A 17,620-nucleotide genomic window follows, 5' to 3' on the forward strand; every position below is an offset into this window, starting at 1 on the left:
TCACATGACCTACACTAATTTAAAAATATCACTACAGTGAACTACACAAAAAACTGATCTGCCTAGTTTGGGAGGGAGAACATACCGGGCCAGAAAAACTCCTGACACATGGAGTTTATTGTTGGGATGTGATTTGGCCGGACGTAGCAGTAATCAAGAGGTGCCTCAGCTTCTGGCGTCCAGTGAGGGTCACTCCTGTGCAGGTGGGAACGAATCTGTGACAGGAGCTGCAGTTTGGGCGGCTTTGTTTCATAATCACGCCTCCAGGATCGCAGAAAAAAACAAACTCAAGTCAAGAAAAACAAACTCACTATCATTCCTAGCCAAGTGATTCACATCAACTCTTCACTCTGCTTGAAATTTTAAGCTAACTTGTGCCCCTTTCTATGGCAGATAGCTTGACAACTTGAAAGCCTGATACTTTTCTGGTATGAAATTTAAAATTCACCCTCTGCACCTGCCAGGAACACTACTTGTGCTGACGAGCCTTCATGCACAGAGTGAGGGACCAACAGCAGCCTGATTCAAGCCTGCGTGCGCTGGCCCAGGACAGAGCCCTGGGAAGGAGGGTCCGCACACTGCCTGTCACAGGCCCGGCGGACGGCGCTGTTGGGCAAGGAGGGTCAGGTGACTCTGCAGCAAGTGTGTCAACAAGACACTCTCCCAAGACAGCACTGGGGGCCTCTCTGGTCAGCTCAGCTCAGACAGCACTGCCTAGACAACGAGACTCATCATCACCCCCAGACGTTAGCCCAACTGAGATATCTCTCCCATTTTTTTCATTTTACAGACTACTAATATATACAACGTTAAAATTTAAAAGAAACGTGACGAGTATAATACTCATAATGAATTCTAGTGGAGTTAATTTATTTTTGCTTTTTACATTTCCTTCAAAGGACTGCCCTTTCTGCAAAAAACTACAGTCGAAACAAGCCAAGGGTAAGACTGGACGCGGAGCACAGACTCAGTCTGTGCTGATGCCCGCTCCCAGGGGCCCGTCTGGCCTCACTCCAGCGGCGGACCAGGGTGCAGAAGCCACCAAGGCCATTGCTCACAACACGCTCAACGTCACAGCTCTTCTCCAAGTACCTGATGTAAGGCTTCAGGATCCGAGAGGTGTAAGGGCTGACGATACTCTGGTCCACGGCCAGATCCTCCGATCCCACCAAACGATACAGAAATCTAGTAGTCTGGTGCCGAAACCCTTTCCTGGATGGCAAGGCAGTCTAGGAGAAAGAAACGCTGGTGATGTAGAAATAAAGTCACTCAAAGGACTGGTTTAATTTCAGATAATTACTATGTAAGGACATGTTTATGTGTTGGAAAGTAGGTCTTTTTGTATTACTTATTGGGAACGCTCAAATTTCAATAGTACCTCTGCATAGAATCAGATATGAAAAACTGATCCTGGTTGTTAAGTTTAAAACTGAAATAATTTAAAAAATTTTAAAGTTACCTAAAAATGTTTAAGTGAGTGGAATGCAGGGCTGAGCCCTGGATTTACAGCTTCTGTAGGTTGCATTCTGCCTAATAACACCTCCAATCCAGTCATCAGATCTTAACCTACTCAACACGTGGGTCACGTTGGAGGAGCAGTGTGTTATCCACAGAGCGGAAGGGGCCAACTAATGCCGCCCCTGTGTACGGGTTTGGTAAAATCGGCCTCTATTCTACTAAGTTGGACAGGTGTAGGACTGACATAGACCATCGTCCCTATGACAAATCACGACAGCGGAGAGGCCCTCCCAGAGGTCGAACGAGGAGGTGCTCTGAACAGGTGGGTTTCACGCCGGGAGCCTGAACGGAGATGTCTGGTTCCTGGAGTGCTGCTCGAGGGCCCTCAGTCATGTAGGAACAGAACATGTGCAATTAGGGCTTTACAGCAGAGAGCCCAGATGGAAGATTAAAAGGCACATGTATGAAGTGGTTTGCCAAGGGCTAGATGAAGTTTAGAAACCGGAGTTGTTTTTGGAGAGTCCGTTTGCTCTTTAGCCTAGAAAATAACTTCGTTGGAAGGAGAGCAAGAATTCCTTCTTTTATAATTTGCTCTCATTACTTTCCCCAACTGGACACCAAAACTTTCAAAGGATGACTTTGAAATTCTTCCAGGACTTTCAAATAAGTTTCAGAGGGAAATTCAGGGCTATGGCATACAGTCTCCAAACGTAGCCTCGACACTTCCTCCCGCGCCTGTGAAGACTGTGGCTCTTCCTGTCAAGGGGCGGTCTACTCCCCTTGAATCTGGGTGGGCCTTGCAACAGGCCTTGACCAATGACAAAGCGTCAGAAGTCACGCTCTGGGACCTTGAGCCCAGGTCTTAAGAGCACCGGCAGCTTCCGCACTCTCTCTTCCAGTCCAGCTGCCACGGTGTCTAGGCTGGACCCCACCTGGAGATGGGCTCTGGAGGAAGGCGAGCCATCCTGGTCATTCTGATCCTGACCAAGCTCCCTGCTGAAGGCAGCCATAGGCGTAACCTCAGCCTTCAGCACATGGGGTAGAACCACCACCCAGCTAAGCCTAGTCAACCCACAGAATCAGAAGATTAAATACTACTTTAAGCCTCTAAGTTCTAGAGTGGTTTGCAATGCAGCAACAGATCACCGAAACAGCAGCCACTGAACCACTGGCCCACAATGGACGATCTGGTTCATGACTCGAGGTGAGCTGTGTGGATTCCACAGAAGTCATCCAGTACCCTAACTTCTCTAGACCACCTGCAACATCTGCCTGGATCACTACCGCCACTTCCCATGGGTCTCCCCACTTCTACTCTCGCCCCTTATCGCCCATTCTCCCATGGAACCAGATGCTTCTTTTAAAAACAAATATACCCACTTCCCTTGATCAAAACTCCTATGTGGCTTCCCGTACAATTCAAAGTCCTTACCTGTGACTGCAGGATCTACCTGTTAACCTCTGTGGCCCCATCTCCCACCCACTTCCTCCGCCATCACTATGCTCCAGCCCCACGCACCAAACTATCTGCTGCCTCGGGGCCTGCACCTGGGCCTTCTGCCCCGAACCTTCTTCAGCCGGGCTCCTCCTTGTGGAGGGGATGGGGTCGAGTGGCACCTCCACTGAAAGGCTGTCCTCAAGCGGTACTGCTGCCTCTGCTCTTCCACCCACTGCGGCACCCACCTTGCAGGAAATGATCCCGCTTCGTGAGCTAGTCCTGTCATCTCACTGCCCCATCAGGTGGGCACCTCCTGCCCTATTTCACCGCAACGTCCCCAGCTGGAGGAGTGCTTGGCACACATTGAGTACTCAATTTACCTTTGCTGAATGACAAAACGGTGGTGGGGGGTTGGGGGGAAGCATCCCACAGTTTGGAAAATATTAAATGAGTTTCTTCTAACTTCTAGTTCTAAACAAAATGGAGCACTAGGTGGGCTGCTGGGTCCGTTCCCCAAACCCGTTCTGAAAGATGCCATAAAAGTGACAGGGAAGATGGAACACAAAGGCTGTGAGAAACCTCAGGAGAGACCAAAGGTGGCCAGGGACAGGTAGGCAGCAAAGGGCAGCCTAGAGCAGAGCAAGGCTTTCTACCACACATGGGGATGGGGGCACTTCCTCTTACAAGCTCTGCTCCGGCGGACCTCTGCCAATCACCTTTGCCTGCAAGTGTCGGCTGGAGGGGTCACAGCAGGACGCCCAGACTGCTGGAGACTACAACTTGTCAAGAGGATGCCCCTCCCCCAGGTGTACACACCAGCAAAGGCACCTGGTTAGACCAAGAGAATACTCATTCACAAGGGAAAAACTCAAGATATGCTAACAAGGAGTGCAGAAAAGAAAACAAAGTAAACAAATGTACTGGAAAAGGCAGGATTAATTTACCAGACAGCCAAGCGTTTTTAAAAAGCAAATAAACAGTCATCGGGGAAATGCAAACCCAAACGACAATGAGATACCACTTGACACCCACGAAGATGGCTATAGTCAAAAAGAGATAACAACAAGTATTGGTAAGGATGTGTGGAAAAGTCAGGGTCTTCATAAAGTGCTGATGCAAATCTAAGATGGTGCAGCTAATGTGGAAAAGTCTGGCAGTTAATTAAAATGTTAAATATGTTACCATTGAACTGAGCAATCCCACTCATAGGTAAGTACTCAAGAGAAATAAAAACCTATGTCCACACAGAGACATCTATACCAATTCAAGCAGCATTGTTCACAAGAGTCAAAACGTGGAAACAACCCAAATGTCCATCAACTGATGTGTGGGTAAACAAAATGTGGTGCGTGCACACAATGGGGAATTACGTAGCCACAAAGAGGAATGAAGTCTCATATATACTACAACATGGGTGAGTCTTGAAAACGTGCAGAGTGAAAGAATGCAGTCAGAAAAGACCGCATATTATCTGATTCCACTTATGTGAGATGTCCAACAAAATAGATAAATCCATAGAGGCAGAATGTAGATTCATGGGGGCTGGGTGTGGGGGATTGTCCAGTAACAGCTAAACCATTCAGGGTGATGAAAATGTTCTAAAATTGATTATGATGATGGCTATACAATTCTGTGAATACGGTAGAAACCACCAAATGGTACACACACTGTAAATGGGGGAATTGTATGGTATGTGAATAGTATCTTGATAAGCCTGTTAAAAAAAAAAAAAAAAGCATAATAAATAGGTTCCAAGGTAATAAAGGCATCTGGCAACAGGAATGAGTATAGTTATGAAGAAACTCTTATTCATTACCGGGTATTAAATACATGATCACTGAAATAAAGGACTCAGTGAACAAGTTAGGGACAGACTGAGGATCTCTTCAAACAGGCAAAGGAAGAGATAAAGGAAAGAATTAATGGTGTCAGCACCCATAACAGAAGTTCATAAAAGAGGGGAAAAAATAAAAGAGGAATATATTTAAAGAAGCAAAGATGAAGAATTTCGCAGATTAAAGAGCAAGTGAGAGGACTTCCGATTTCCTGTCCAGCATATAAGGAGAACGGAAGTTGTCGCTGTATCCTAACAAGTAAAAACTCTTCATAGATCCATCAGAGCACTGAGATCACAGAGCAAACTATACCCCCTCCCCCCAAATTGGAAAGACAAACAGGTGTACACAGAGAATCCTAACTCCGCAGAGTAGAAACCTCCAGGAACCAGTGCTGGGGTAGGAAAACCTAACCAGCAACGGACAAATTGCTGGAGACACAGTGTGGATAAAGGGGAGAGAAAAAACTCCAGGGGGGTGGGGGGGGCACATTTTTGTGACTTTTACCTCCAGGAGCTCTACCAGGTTCTCATGGTAAGGATCAAAGAAAAAAATCCCCTCAGGCTTCCAGCAAGAAAAAGGTAGCTGTTCTGAAAATATGTCAGAGTCCTTTGTTCTTTATAACAAGGCCTGTCCTCAAGAGAAAGTATTGTACCAAAACCTAGCCCATTCGGTTTTATCAGAACCTAACCAACTTGTGGAAAGGAAATTAGCCACCTCCAGCTCCCGCCAGCCATTCCATGCCACCCAACTGGGGAAGCAAATCTGAGACACACTGTGACAGTAACAGCCCAGGGACACATGTTCACTAAAAGACTGAGAACTGATCATAGGTCCATGGACTGCTTCTCACCAGTACATCTCACCCCTATACCACTAAAGGCCTATTTTCCATAGTTCCTTTTACCTAGGATAACATATTTGGCTTTCAAGAAAAATTATAAGGCATACTAAAAGGCAAAAGACACTGTCTGAAGAGACAGAGCAAGCATCAGAACCAGACTAAGACATGGCAGAGATGTTGGAATTATTAGCCCGGGAATTTAAGACAACTATGATTAAACTGTTAAAGGCTCTACTGGACAAAGCAGACAACACCCAAGAACAGATGGGCAATTTAAGCAGTGAGATGGAAATGCTACGAAAGAATCAAGTAGAAATGCTAGGGATCAAAAACATTATAACAGAAATGAAGAGCCGCCTTTGGTGGGCTCAAGAGTAGACCGGATAGGGCTGAAGAAGGAACCTTTGAGCTTGAGAAGACATCAAGAGGAACTTCCCAAATTGAAAAACAAAGAGAAAAAAAAGACTTAAAAAAACCCAGAACAGAAGAGAATATCCAGAACTGTGTTGCAACTGTAAAAGGCGTAAAATACGTGTAATAGGAATACCAGAACGAGAAGAGAGAAAGGAGCAGAAGAAATATCTGAAGCAGTAATGACTGAGAATTTCACCAAATTAATCAGACACCACACCAAAACCACAAATCTGGGAAGCTCAGAGAACAAAGGCAGGATAAATGTCAAGATGAAACCGCTTAAAAGCATAAAGTTGAACAAAAATCAAAATGGTTGCACTAATGCTTCAGCGAAGTTCGGTTTTAAAGTCACCCTGTTCCTCTCTTGCACAACCACTCCTCCTCCCTTCTTAGCCTTTTGTTTCAGGAAGCCAGCACTATCCTGAAGACATGTCCAATGAGGCTGGCAGCACAGACAAGTTCCTGTCAAACCCAGCTAGATCCTGTATTTCCCTGTAAAGCCCCCCAGCCTCTTCCTCCGGGCGGGTTTGCAGTTTTGAAGGCCTTAGCCTGCTGCAGCCTTCTTTGCCTGGCAAAGCAATAAAGCTACTGTTCCTTCTTATCCCAAACTCTGTGTTGTACTTGGCTCTGAAGCAGAAGTTAGTGGTTTTTAACAACAAATCAGCATATAAGACACTGTGACTGAAGGAGAAGCTCTGTCAAACAAGATAAATGAGATCAAAAAAACACTTTTAAAGCACAAACAGAATTAAAGATTGGAAATGAAGACAAATTAAAGATTGGAAACGAAGACGCTTCCAGGGTGCGGGAAAATAAGACAGGAGACCACCTACAAAGAAACAAGAATAAGACCAACAGTGAGGCTCTCAGCAGCAACACTATATGCAAGATGATAATGGAGTAATAATTTCAAAATCTTGAAGGAAAAAATAAAATTACAATTTTATATCCAGCTATGCTATCATTTAAATGCAAGAGTGAAATGAAGATAATCTTAGGCATACAGGTATTCAAAATTAATTTCAAAAAGACCGTATTTTTAAAAAACTGTTAAAGAAAGTAGTCTAACAAGAAATTAATCTAGGAAGAAACGATGGGAAAGAAGAATAAACAGTTTAGTGAGGTTTACTGTTATCTAAAAAAGCAATACAAAAGAACAAAGATAGATAAGAACATGCAAAAATATTCTGTTTGGAAGAAAGACCACATGATAATATTAGAAAATTTACAGAGCAAAATAAATATATGTCGTAAGTTAGGACCCACAAAAAGAATAAAAATAGAGCATGTAACTTTCTTTATAGCAAAGAATCAACATCATATACACTATTTTCTCTGACCGCAACATAATTTGATTAGAAATTAAATCAATTACTAAAAGAGACCTTAAAAATTCCTACATATCCTGGGGCGCCTGGGTGGCTCAGTCGTTAAGCGTCTGCCTTTGACTCAGGGCGTGATCCCAGGATCCTGGGATTGAGCCCCACATCAGGCTCCCTGCTCAATGGGAAGCCTGCTTCTTCTTCTCCTACTCCCCCGGCTTGTGTTCCCTCTCTCGCTGGCTGTCTCTCTCTCTGTCAAATAAATAAATAAAATAAAATAAAATAAAAAAAGAAAACAGTAAATTAAAAAAAAAATTCCTACATATCTAAAAACCAAAAAAAAAAAAAAGCACTAAATAACTCGGGTAACAGAAGAAATAATGAGAAAAATCACAAACTGCTAAGTACTGATTGATAATGAACTCACATCATTTCAAAAGTCCTAAGTCACAGCTAAAGCAGCCTTATAGGGACATTTATAGCTATGACTGATTTATCAGAAAACAACAAAGAGTACAGATTGAGCAAATGCACTGATAGCTGCTCCCCTGTGTAACTGCATTAACATGATACTAAAATTCCATGTTGGGATGGGAGATTAATCACAATTTTATCCCCTCCCAAACCCACTAGAACTATAGAATCAGCCTTTAAAAAAAAGAGAAGCAGACAAAAATAGAAAGATCAGGGGAAGAAACATCTGGGAGGCAGATGGACAAATACTGATTGCTGTGAAGCCAGCACTCCCAAGCTGGCTCCGGGTAAGGTGAGAAGCAGGCCCATCTGTACCGCAGCACCCTCCCACAACCCGGTGGCAGCACCAGACTCCTCTGGAGCTGGGAAGAAACGGGGCAGTAGAATAAGGAGCACGGAAGAGCTGTGTGCCCCGCAGTTCGATCCCCAGGGCCTCAACCCCTGCTGCCAGCTGGCTGCCTCCCCACAGACGTCTGCACATCCCATTTCCAGGGGAGGTGTAACCGGCACTCTGGGGGGCAGCTCCCGTGGTGCGGAGGCAGGAGTCCCACAAGTTGGAAGGCTAGGGTCCCCCTGCCCCTAGGAGGTAACCAGGGTTCCGAGACTGGAAGAGTGGCCCGAGGGAAAGACCCCAAGGAAGAGACAGTGGGGGTCCACGTCAAAGGGTGCTCCCAGATAACGGGTCTGGACACAGAGACCCAGGCTGAGCCTCATTTTCCCTCAGAATGGGAAAGCTGCCAGTACTGCTTAGCTGTCTCAGCTTTACCCAACACTGGCTTGGGACTCTGGCTTAAGTTCAAGGCCTTTCGGACATGTAAGGTCTCCAGTTTTACTTCCCAGGCAGCTTTCCTCCAGAAGCCACTAAGAATGCGCTCAACGAAAGCAAGGGAGTAAACCTTCTTGTAAGAAGGTGAAGCTGAGGCACAGGAAACCGAAGGTTCAATACAGAGCAAGGGCGAGTGAGTCTCCAGCGAAGGGAGGTCCTGGGACCACTACTGAGCGACAAGTGTCACTCGAGGAGCAGGCACACTGAGGCCATTGTCTTAAGTCCCTGCTGCAGTGTATCATCTTTTATTTAGTTTTATCATTTTATTTTTTTCATCGTAGGTGTCCTCCTTAGTCCCCATCCCCTGCTTCCCCTTTCCCCCTACCCCCCTCCCCTCTGGCAACCAGCAGTTTGTTCTCTACAATAAAGTCTGTCTCTTGATTTATCTTTTCCCCCCTTCATTTGTTTCTTAAATTCCATGTATGAGTGAAGTCATATGGTATTTGTCTTTCTCTGACTTATTTTGCTTAGCATTATACTCTCTAGCTCCATCCATGTTGTTGCAAATGGCAAGATGCCATTCTTTTTTTTACGGCTAATATTCCATTGTGTGCGTGTGTGTGTGTGTGTGTGTGTGTGTGTGTGTGTGTGTTTATATACATATATATGTATATATATAAAACCCATCTTCTTTACCCACTCATCTATCAATGGACACCTGGGCTGCTTCCATAGTTTGGCTATTGTTAAGTAATGTTGCAATAAACGTCGGGATGCTTATATCCCTTTGAATTCATGTATTTGTATTTTCGGGTAAATACCCAGCAGTGTGATTACTAGACCATTCAACACAGGGAGGTGTAGCCCAGAATCTCCTCAGTGCTCAGCTGGGTTTCACCATGCACTCTCAGACTCTTCTACTCCCTCCATGCCCACTCCCTGGATCAGCAGAGGACACTCTGACCTCCTACAGGCTGCAGGAAGCACATTAGTCCGGAGGCAGGAAAGAGAGGGTCGCACTGCCCCTGCCCAGATTTCTGCCACACTGCACGATATACACTACAGCCCTGCCTGAGGCTCGGGCTGTGATGAGCCTTATGTTTCCCAGGACTGCCTAATGACCTAAAACACTGACTCCTCTAGAAAGGGGTCACAGAAGCTGGAGCCAGCACACAACTGTGTGAGTTTCCTGGGGCTGCCACATCTATGGCCCGCATACCTGCTGGCTTAAATAACAAACTTATTCTTCCACAGTTCTAGAGGCCAGAAGTCAGAAATCATGGGGTCAGCAGGGCTGCGCTCTGAGTATCCCAAGGAAGAACCCGCTCTATGCTTTTACCTCCTGGTGACGGCAGCGACCCTTGGTGCCCTTAGCTTATAGACACGTTGCTCTGCCCCAGCCATCACATGGTGGTCTCCCTGGGTCTGTCTCTGTGTCTCTTCTCCCCTTCTTGTAAGGACACCAGTCATATTGGATTAAGTGCCCACCCTGCTCCAGTGTGACCTCATCTTAACTAATTACATCTGCAAAGGCCCTATTTCCAAACAGGGTCACACTCACAGGTACCAGGGGCGAAAACATCAATACAATCTTAGGCGGGGCACAATTCACTCTACAACAATGACCCAGGGAGACTGCTCAGCTTACTAACTCTCCTGGAAGCTTCCCTCTAAGAGTGGCAAAGTCCTTACACAGCTAGATGGGTGCCTCCTACTTAGCTTTTTTTAAAAACTAAAAGTGACATAAAAAAACTCAAGAGTAGGCAGTACACAGAACTTCCAATGTGCTTATAATGTTGTTTCTTAACCCAAGAGATAGATTCAAAAGCATTTATTAATCTATAAACTATACCGATGTGTTGTATGCATTCTTCTACAGTTATAGGACACATTTCACAATTTAAAAAATTAAGTATAGGGATTAAAAAGACAAACCCACAAGAACAAAGAAAAGGTGAGTAGATGACTGCAACAAAAGCATATGAGTAAGTGGCAAACGGCTGAGACCAGAGAGCCAGAGCCCAAGGCAGCAGTGAAGATGGACCAGGAGCCCCGTGATTTACATGCAGAGCCTCAGGAAAGGCAGCAAGGCAATGGGTCCTGCTAACACTGAGAGTGGGCAAGAGGACGATAGACTGGGACTCTCTCAAGAGGTTAAAGTCTCCAATTACACCCCCACTGCCCACCTCCAGAAACGATCTTTCCCTCCACGGGCAGAAGGCTAGACTGTCCGGAGAGGCTTGGCAGCGATTCTGGACTACCGGAGGGAAGTCTGCCAGCTGAATGGTAGGCTCCTGGCCCTCCCTACTCACCCTAGGGTACACGCAGGCAGGTTACTATCTCCCAGGAAAGACAGAAAACAGGAGAAAAAAGAGAAAAGGGATGCATCTAGAGTAGGGGTTGTCAGTGAACTATAGATCTGGCCTGTTGCAGTAGATAACCTGTCACTGGGACACAGCCCCGCCCATCCGTTACATCTTGCTCTCACACAACAGCAGAGGAGAGAAGTTGCTACTCAGACTGTGTGGCCTGCAAAGCCAGAACCATCTACTGTCTGCCCCTTGACAGAAAGCCTGCCGACCCCTGGTCTAGAGGGACCAACATCCAAATAATAGGTGTGTTCTAACAAGACAGAAGAGAGAAAATAGAAGACAGGAAAGGAAGAAGATGTTCCAGAATTCCAGGAGAATTCCAGGAGAGTTTCAGACTGAAAGGGCCCACACACCACATGGCCAACACAATAGAAGAAAAAGCCCCACACATGGTACATCACAGAATAAGATCAGAACACTGGCAGCATCAGCCCACTAGTTTCCAAAGAAGACAGAAAATGTGCAAATAATCCAAATAGGCAATCCACCGACAGAGAAACACCTAGGAAACATGAAAACTGTTTAAATTCACCTGGAAACAAAGACATGTGAATAAAAAATAAGATTTCACTTCACAGCTATCAGATTAGCAAAAGTAGTTAAAGGCTGCTTAGGAGCAAGAGCTAGCAAAGATTCAGGAAGATAAGACCCGTCGTTCCTGCTGTGGAAAGGTGTATTCTTGAAGTTCTGAGTGGAATTAATCATTCCCCGGAGCACTCCCAGACCTGGATTCCTCTGCATCTCCTTGGGAAGCGCTGACACACACTGATCTACTCCTACGTGTGGTCTCCTTGGAGCCGGCTCAGCACCTGGTCTGGCACCTCCTATGTCCTCAACAAAAGTAGCACTCAGAGCTATGACACAAACCATGTGTAAACTCAGTCCGCGCCAGGGACAGGAGGGACAGAGAAAGTGTCAAGGCTCTGTCTTGAACGCCCAAAAGGAAACAAACAAACCCAGATATATTAAGGGGTATCCATCATGAATAGTTTCAAAACATAAAGCCCAACAATTTTTGTATCTTTCTCCCTTGCTGTTTTCTCTCTCCCCTAGAATCACTCAGGAGTTGAAGTCCCAGCACAGCACGGTGCCCACTCCGAAGTCTGCCTGCCCCACCTCCACTGCCGCCCGAGAGTCTCACCTGGTATCGGTCAAGGATTCTGAAGTCCTGACAGGTCGTTCTGTATGTGGCTTGTCCAGCTGGAAGCCTAGAAACTCCTTCTTTGGCTCCATAAATCCCATCAACTAACAGAAGAGCAGCATTAACAACTTGATCCAAGTCAAAGAGTGGTAAGCCTCTATCCCTTTTCGCTTGTCTGACTATCAATTTCCGCTTCAGTCTGCGAGCTTCCGGCGTCATGGCTACGGCACTGGGACAAGCTTCCAGCCGCTTCAGGAGCAGCTTCTCCTCGTAGATGCTCACAGGTGTGTACTTGGGCCCTTTAGGTTTCCTGTCCTTCTCCAGCTGTGCCTTCCTCTTCTCTCGAGCCCTGGTTTGCAAAGATGTATTGGAATCTGTGTCTTCGCTGTCAATGTCCATCCTGTCGGGCTTCTCCTCCTCGCTCTCTACCTCCTGCTTTATCTGTTCCGGCGCTCTGACCTTCTTTCTGCCCCCGACTACTGCCCCGGACACTGTTGCCCCGGAGGGGGGTGGGACGTCCTCCATCCCTGGGTCTATGACCCCGTCGCCTTCCATCTCATCATCATCTGTGCAGAGTGCAAGACAGTGTGATCAAGACTGAGGAAAGAAGAAAGGCAGGGCACACTGCCCACGAGGTGAGAACGCATGCATGTACCATGGCCCGCACATAAAACCAAAGATGCAAGAAAGGCAAGTCTTACCGTGAAACAAGGCTTGTGGTGGCATCACATCTGGAATCAGATCTGCCTCTGAGAGCAAGCTGGGTGTGGCTGAGTGAGAGGCGGGGGTCCCAGGGGCAGAGAAATCCAGAGATGGAGAAGGAGATGGGCTGGTCAGCGGGGTGCGGTCAGAGGAGCTCAAGGATGAGAAGTCGATCACTTCTCCTTTTTCCAGAATCACGTCTGGCCTGCGGCCACGGCTTATAAACTTCACCGGAGTCGAAGAAGTACTCCTGTCAAGAAAGCCAGCTGCTTCCTTCTGGGCTCTCCTAATGTCCTTTGCTTCCTGAGTACGAGACCTTTTCTCCTTTAATTCCATGGCAGATTCCACGGGGTTCCGACTTGCCCGTTTTCGAAGGCCCTCAACAGTAATGATGGGATCTAAAGTTGGTTTTGAGGCTGCCAGGAAAGAATAAATACCTAAATTTTTAAGAATAAATATCTCAGCTTTGGCTTCTTTTGCTAATTTATTATTGTGAACTTACTACCACGTTCAAAATAGAGAAATGTACAATGAAAGCCCTAAACTAAGACCTAGAGCTTTCTTAAGAAAAAAGGGATTATAATGGAAATTTAAATGATTAAATGCTATCTTTTCTTATCGAAATTGGTAAACATTAAAAGTTTGGTAATGCTCAGCAAGAATATGCGGAATGGGTATTTACATGCCTTTCTAGTAAGGCATACATTTTATTACAACTTTTTACAGGGTAAGTTGGCAACACCAATTAAAATTCTGAATAAATAATGTCCTTTGATACAGCAACCTGTTTCCAGGAATTTATCACAAATAATTTACACACGAATGCATACAACTGTAGCATCGTTTAAAGTAACAACAACAAAGAGGTAGAGGTAACCAAAACACCAATCGACAGGGGAATGGCCTATTATATATCACCATATTAAGGTCACTCAACGGGATACAATGAAAACAGAAAAAGAAAAGAAGGTAGCTCTACATGTACTGCTATGGGAAGATGTCCAAGTATCCTCGTAAGCGGAAGAGGGAATAACGAACAGGTATCACAGTATGAGTTTATTTATTTTTTCAATAAAAATGCTTAAAGATGTAGAAATAACTTCTAAAAGCATTCACAAGAGACAGCAGTGGTTACTCTGGGGAGTGAAAAAGGTGTAGGTATAGGTGAGGGGGAGAGGGACACTGTCAGGCTTTCTACTTTTCAATGCTATTTGATTTTTTTCTCAGTTATATTTTTAAAAATTTAAAGCTCACTAAAATTTTTTAGATTAAAAAAAAATCAGACCAATGTGTGACTGTAAGGAGTTAAATTTTTTTTGAAGTGTGAGAACGGCATCATGGTTAGGCTACAAAAGAGTCCTTATCTCCTAAAGATAACATACTGAGATGTTTATCATGTTTGTTTTTTTTTTTTTAAGATTTTATTTATTTATTTATGAGAGAGAGGGAGAGAGGGAGAGAGAGTGTGTGTGTGTGTGTGTGTGTGAGAGCCCACGAGTGGGGGTATGGGCAGAGGGAGAAGCAGGCTCCCCAGTGAGCAGGGAGCCTGATGCAGGACTCGATCCCAGCACTCTGGGATCATGACCTCAACTAAAGGCAGATACTTAACCGACTGAGCCACCCAGGCGCCCAACATACTGAGATAAGAATTAAACGTTGATGCCTGGGATTTCCTTCTAAATAATCCAAGGGGCGGGATGGGTGGAGGGTTGGGGGAAAGTACCCAGGGGTCTAAATAAAATGAGACTGCTAGCAGTTAACTGCTAAAGTGAGGTGAAAGGTACATAGGGATTCATTATATTACTCTATTCATATTGGTATATGTTTTAAAATTTCCATATTAAAAAGGTGAAAAACAAAATGAGATTGGAAGTAGAGAACCTTTCAGATACCAAAGGAAATTTACAGAACTCATAACTTGAATGCTCGCCTTGGGAGCACATATACAACTGGTCACTTGATTAGGAAATGATAAAATATTTCTTGTATGGTATTTATTTATAGCACACACAAAATGTGTCATAATGAAATTGCCAAATAGAGTCACTCCAGAGAGGCAGATGGGCTATGCCTGGAACAAGGAGGATGTCTCACAAGCTCACACTTGCTTGGCTTCGGCCTGGTCAGCACGTCCTGTACCGCTCTCACAAGAGTACCTTTTACTTTCAGAGTCGAGGCAGACAGCTTCTCTCCTTCAGGCTTCATTATTGGGGGCTTATTGTGAACAAGCTTCCACCATCCTGGTTCTCCGAACTCCTGAGCACCCGAACGGAAGAACATTGGGCTTCCCACGCTGAGGCAACCCGCTACCGTGCTCCACCAGGTCGAAGTCTTTTTCCTGGAAAGTTCAAGAATTTAAAAAATTACTGGCTTTTCAATTCTTTCATTATGTAGAAAACACCCCCTCTGTATACTCTAGTACTCAAAGCCTATGATACGCTAGGGAACCTCCAATCTTTGAAGGAACAGAGCCTAAGTCAAGAGAGAGGCTGAGGGCACCTGGGTGACTCACTCAGTTGAGCCTCTGACTCTTGGTTTCAGCTCAGGTCATGATCTCAGTGTCATGAGACTGTGCCCCACATGGGCTCTGTGCTCAGCAGGGAGTCTGCTTGAGATTCTCTCTCTCTTCCTCTGCCCTTCTCCCTGCTCATGTGTGCTCTCTCTCTCTCAAAATAAATAAATAAATTAAAAAAAAAAAAAAAAAGGAGAGGGGCGCCTGGGTGGCACAGTGGTTAAAGCGTCTGTCTTCGGCTCAGGGCGTGATCCCGGTGTTCTGGGATCGAGCCCCACATCAGGCTCCTCCGCTATGAGCCTGCTTCTTCCTCTCTCACTCCCCCTGCTTGTGTTCCCTCTCTCGCTGGCTGTCTCTATCTCTGTCAAATAAAATAAATAAAATATTAAAAAAAAAAAAAAAGGAGAGGCTCTGGAGCCTGTCTGGCCTCAAGTCCTGGCTCTACCACCTTCTGGCTGCCTCAGTTTCTTCTTTAAAATCAGGATAACAGGGGCGCCTGGATGGCGCAGTTGTTAAGCGTCTGCCTTTGGCTCAGGGAGTGATCCCAGCGTTCTGGGATCGAGCCCCACATCATGCTCCTCTGCTAAGAGCCTGCTTCTTCCTCTCCCACTCCCCCTGCTTGTGTTCCCTCTCTTGCTGGCTGTCTCTCTCTGTCAAATCAATAAATAAAATCTTAAAAAAAAAATAAAATAAAATAAAATCAGGATAACAGAACTTAGCTCATAAGGTTGCTGTAGGGATTAAATGAAATAATTCAAACAAAGCTCATAACAAAACACTTATCCCAATCATCATGATTACGGAGTGCCACAGGCTAACTGAAATGAACTTGAGTTGCTTTTATATGTGAATTAAACACAGCTCTCAAGAAAGCAAGCAAGAGAATCATTAGCCCTGGTAAACAGTTCATTTTACCCCAGGAGTCAGATATACCTCTCGGTCTGTCTGTACATAGTAGAGTGGAATAAAACGATACAGTATGTTCTACAAATAGAGTTGAACTCTGAGGGAATAACCAGCTTTGGAAAGAAAAAGATGTAACAAAAATGTTAAATGATACGTAAAATGTCAACTATTCAGATTCCTGTTGAAAACTTTTTTTTTTTTTTTAAAGATTTTATTTATTTGACAGAGAGAGTGCATGCACACGAGCAGGGGGGAGCACCAGAGAAGCAGGCTCCCTGCTGAGCAGGGAGCCTGATGCGGGGCTCGATCCCAGGACCCTGAGATCATGATCTGAGCCAAAGGGAGACGCCCAACCAACTGAGCCACCCAGGTGCCCTGAAAATGCTTTTAAAGGCAACTGTTGTATTTCTACCTTGAAAACATAATTACCAGAAATCCTGAAACGCAGTCTCTCATAAGACCAGCCTTAACAGTTGGAAAATACTGCTAGGGAGGCAAAAAGAAAAAAGGACTCTTAGGGACAAAGATGTGCTAGAAAACAAAGAAAAACCAAAAATAAAAACTTCAATAGGCATTAGCACTCTCTGAGATGGGGGCAATGACACATAGTTTCTGCCCCAATGTTTTTGTCTCAGGGCACCTCTCCCACATTCATACCTTTTCCTAACCTTTCTAAGCCCCACTCTTACCCAAAGGATAGTGTGGGGGGAGGGGGAGCGTGTTCCGCTTGCTTTCTCACACAGTGGGTAATGTTGGATCAGCTGATGGTGCCCCCTCCCCAGGTCCTTCAGGCTCTGCTCACTTTTCTGTCAGCTTGCTTCTTCCTGTTGCTCTGACCCAGTAACTCCCAATTTCCTACCTTCGGATTCACTTACTCTTTCTTCTACTTGCTCAAACCTGCCTCTGAATCCCCACTGCAGGGAATTTTTCATTTCAGCTACTGTACTTTCCAGCTCCAGAATTTCTTTTTAGCTTTTTAATCTCTCTGTTGATATTTCTGTTGTGTTTAGACATCATTTTTTGGGCATTTTTAACACAGTTGTTTAAAAGTCTTTGTCTGGGGGTGCCTGGGTGGCTCAGTCGGTTGAGCATCTGCCTTTGGCTCAGGGCATGATCCCGGGGTCCTGGGATTGAGCCCTGCATCAGGCTCCTTGCTCAGCGGGGAGCCTGCTTCTCCCTTTCCCTCTGCCTGCCATTCCCCCTGCTTGTGCTCTCTGTCAAATGAATCAATAAAATAAAATTAAAAAAAAAAAAAGTTTCTCTGGTAGATCTACTGGTAGGTCGTTTTCAGGAACAGTTTCTGTTGGTTTATTGTTTTTTTCCTTTGAATGGGCCATACTTTCCTGTTTCTTTGTATTCCTCGTAAATTTTTGTTCAAAGCTGGATATTTGAATTTAAAAATGTAGTCACTCTGGAAATCAGATTCTTTTCCTTCC

The 17,620-nt window shown here is 45.1% G+C and overlaps 1 protein-coding gene across 1 annotated transcript in view; it reads right to left on the reverse strand.

Annotated features, from left to right (window-relative positions):
- Nucleotides 1–17,620, reverse strand: part of KAT14 (lysine acetyltransferase 14) — a 32,380-nt gene that overhangs the window by 4,789 nt on the left and 9,971 nt on the right. Inside the window, exons 4-8 of the mRNA XM_008710022.2 lie at nucleotides 14,923–15,104; nucleotides 12,766–13,182; nucleotides 12,065–12,630; nucleotides 1,093–1,229; nucleotides 86–261 (exon numbers count right to left, since the gene is read on the reverse strand). Coding sequence (XP_008708244.1) covers nucleotides 86–261; nucleotides 1,093–1,229; nucleotides 12,065–12,630; nucleotides 12,766–13,182; nucleotides 14,923–15,104 — 1,478 coding nt within the window. The remainder of the gene's footprint in view (nucleotides 1–85; nucleotides 262–1,092; nucleotides 1,230–12,064; nucleotides 12,631–12,765; nucleotides 13,183–14,922; nucleotides 15,105–17,620) is intronic.

Source organism: Ursus maritimus, unplaced genomic scaffold (assembly GCF_017311325.1).
Source record: "Ursus maritimus isolate PB19 unplaced genomic scaffold, ASM1731132v1 scaffold_22, whole genome shotgun sequence".
Taxonomy (NCBI): Eukaryota; Metazoa; Chordata; class Mammalia; order Carnivora; family Ursidae; genus Ursus; species Ursus maritimus.